Source organism: Electrophorus electricus, chromosome 1 (genome assembly GCF_013358815.1).
Source record: "Electrophorus electricus isolate fEleEle1 chromosome 1, fEleEle1.pri, whole genome shotgun sequence".
Taxonomy (NCBI): Eukaryota; Metazoa; Chordata; class Actinopteri; order Gymnotiformes; family Gymnotidae; genus Electrophorus; species Electrophorus electricus.
The window spans coordinates 32,355,068-32,357,062 of NC_049535.1; the positions used below are offsets into that span (position 1 = coordinate 32,355,068).

The following is a 1,995-nucleotide window of genomic DNA, read 5'->3' on the forward strand; positions in this document are numbered from 1 at the left end:
ACCCCCACACACATACAAACAGATAAAATTAACCGTGACAATGGGCAAATTCTATAAAGAAACCACACTTAATTTTATCTGTTACGGTTCAATACATTTTGCTTAATATCACCATTGCTCATAATCTAAAATAACTGCATCTTTGGAACAATTACATATAATTATTCATTCATTATAATAATAATAATAATAATAATAATAATAATAATAATAATAATAATCACCATCATCATCATTATTATTATTATTATTATTATTATTATCCACCTATCATTATTATTATTATTATCATCACTATTATTATTATTGCTATTATTCTTTTTTTTACCTATTATTATTTACTTATTATTATTATTGTTATTATTATTATTGCTATTATTATTGTTATTATTTACCTATTATTATTATTATTGTTATTAGCTAGTACACAAGGCCAGGTAAAACGCACCCAGCCAGCGCAGTTCCTCTGTTCTCCCGCTGACCCCTGCTGTATCTCCTATTCTCCTTTTGATCTTCTCCTCCTTCAGCAAGGCGATGCTGAAATCTTTCACGAAGTCAGAGTGCGAATCCACACCCCTACCGCTAAATATCACCATACACAGGTTTGTGTGATGAACTTTATGCCAGTATATCATGATTACATCAAACCATGTCGACTAGTTCGAGATGACTTCTCAACCACTTCCCAGTGAGCTCACTCTAATGAAACTAAGTGCGCACTGACAAGTTTCTTATTAGTTTGGTTAAAATCATAAGATTTAGAGTGCAAGGGTCTAGCATCCACTGAAATGAGTAAGCCCAGGTCTGTTCATTCAAACATGGCCCCATCCATTGTTTTAAAGATAGATGTTATTCATATTTTTTTTTCTTTAATGGATTTCTTTAAACATAGGTTTAATGAAAACATGGTTTTAATGCAAATAACTTACTTTTATATCTTTGTAGTAGCTTCCCCAGTGTGGTTACTCGCAAATGCTTTTATATCTGCCTCAATGATAGTCTGCTTGAAAAAATAGTCTGCTGTTTTCATGCAAAATGTTAAATGTTAAATATTAAATCGCAAAGCAACATTATTTCAAGCCACTGAAAGCATTTCCACCCCAGTCCACCCCCTGATGACCTCCTCCTCACACTGTCAGAGGCAGTGGAAGATGGGAGCTCCCTGTGCCTCTTACCTCCTTGTATGGAGTACTGGGTCAGCAGCAGCACCAGGAGCGTGTGTTCCAACATGGCGGTTGATTGACAGACAGGCAGACGCATGGAGAAAGTAAGCCAGGCAGTTTCTCAGAGAGCAGGATGAGCTAACCGGCAGGAGAAATATCTGAGTTTTGGAATCCGTGTGCTTTTTAAATATGCTCTGGGTCTCCTAGCCCCATCCCTCTGTGATAGCCCTTCCTCCTCTGCAGGCCAGTGGCTGTGTGGCGGGGCTTTCCTGTCCCCAGGCTCCCCCGCCTCCTCCCCTGGGCCGGACAAGCCAGACATCCCTGCCATGGGCGCCCGTCCAGAGACGCCGCGTACGTTCTGACCGCACAGGGGTGCTAACAGGTCGGCATGAGGGACAGAGAAGGAACAGGAGCAGGATGCCCCGAGGAGACCACAGACAGTGAGGAGAGCAGATGACCCTCACACGGACAGTGTTGGACAGTGTTGGAATATGTCAGTCCTTAGAAGCCTATATTGTGATCTACAGTGAGGCCTTACGATGCTGAAGCACCTACAGTAACTCATCTGACTGATTTCCAGGGCAAAGACCACTTAAGTCAGAATGTCACAGGTCTCTCCATCTGACACGCCACTGGGCACTCCGACACGCCACTGGGCACTCCCGACACTCCACTGCGCAGCCCTGATACTCTACTGAGCACCCCGTCACACCACTGCGCACCCCTGACACTGGGTGGCCCACTGCTTCCCCCGGCACTGAGGACAGGGCAATGCTTCTGAGTGGACGGATTCATGCTCGAAGAATACGAAGAATACGGCACGAATCAGTTT

The 1,995-nt window shown here is 42.8% G+C and overlaps 1 protein-coding gene across 4 annotated transcripts in view; it reads right to left on the reverse strand.

The window, feature by feature from the left end:
• The window catches only part of LOC113590055 (spidroin-1), a 16,449-nt gene extending 15,092 nt beyond the window's left edge, over positions 1-1,357 (reverse strand). For 2 of the 4 annotated variants that reach the window (XM_035528444.1, XM_035528449.1), the window contains exon 1: positions 1,176-1,356. In XM_035528444.1, coding sequence (XP_035384337.1) covers positions 1,176-1,260 — 85 coding nt within the window. In that variant the 5' untranslated portion in view covers positions 1,261-1,356. Of the gene's footprint in view, positions 1-1,175 lie in introns of all 4 variants that reach the window. The other 2 variants (XM_035528453.1, XM_035528440.1) reach the window with 2 other exon arrangements.
• Positions 1,358-1,995: the final 638 nt, after the last annotated feature.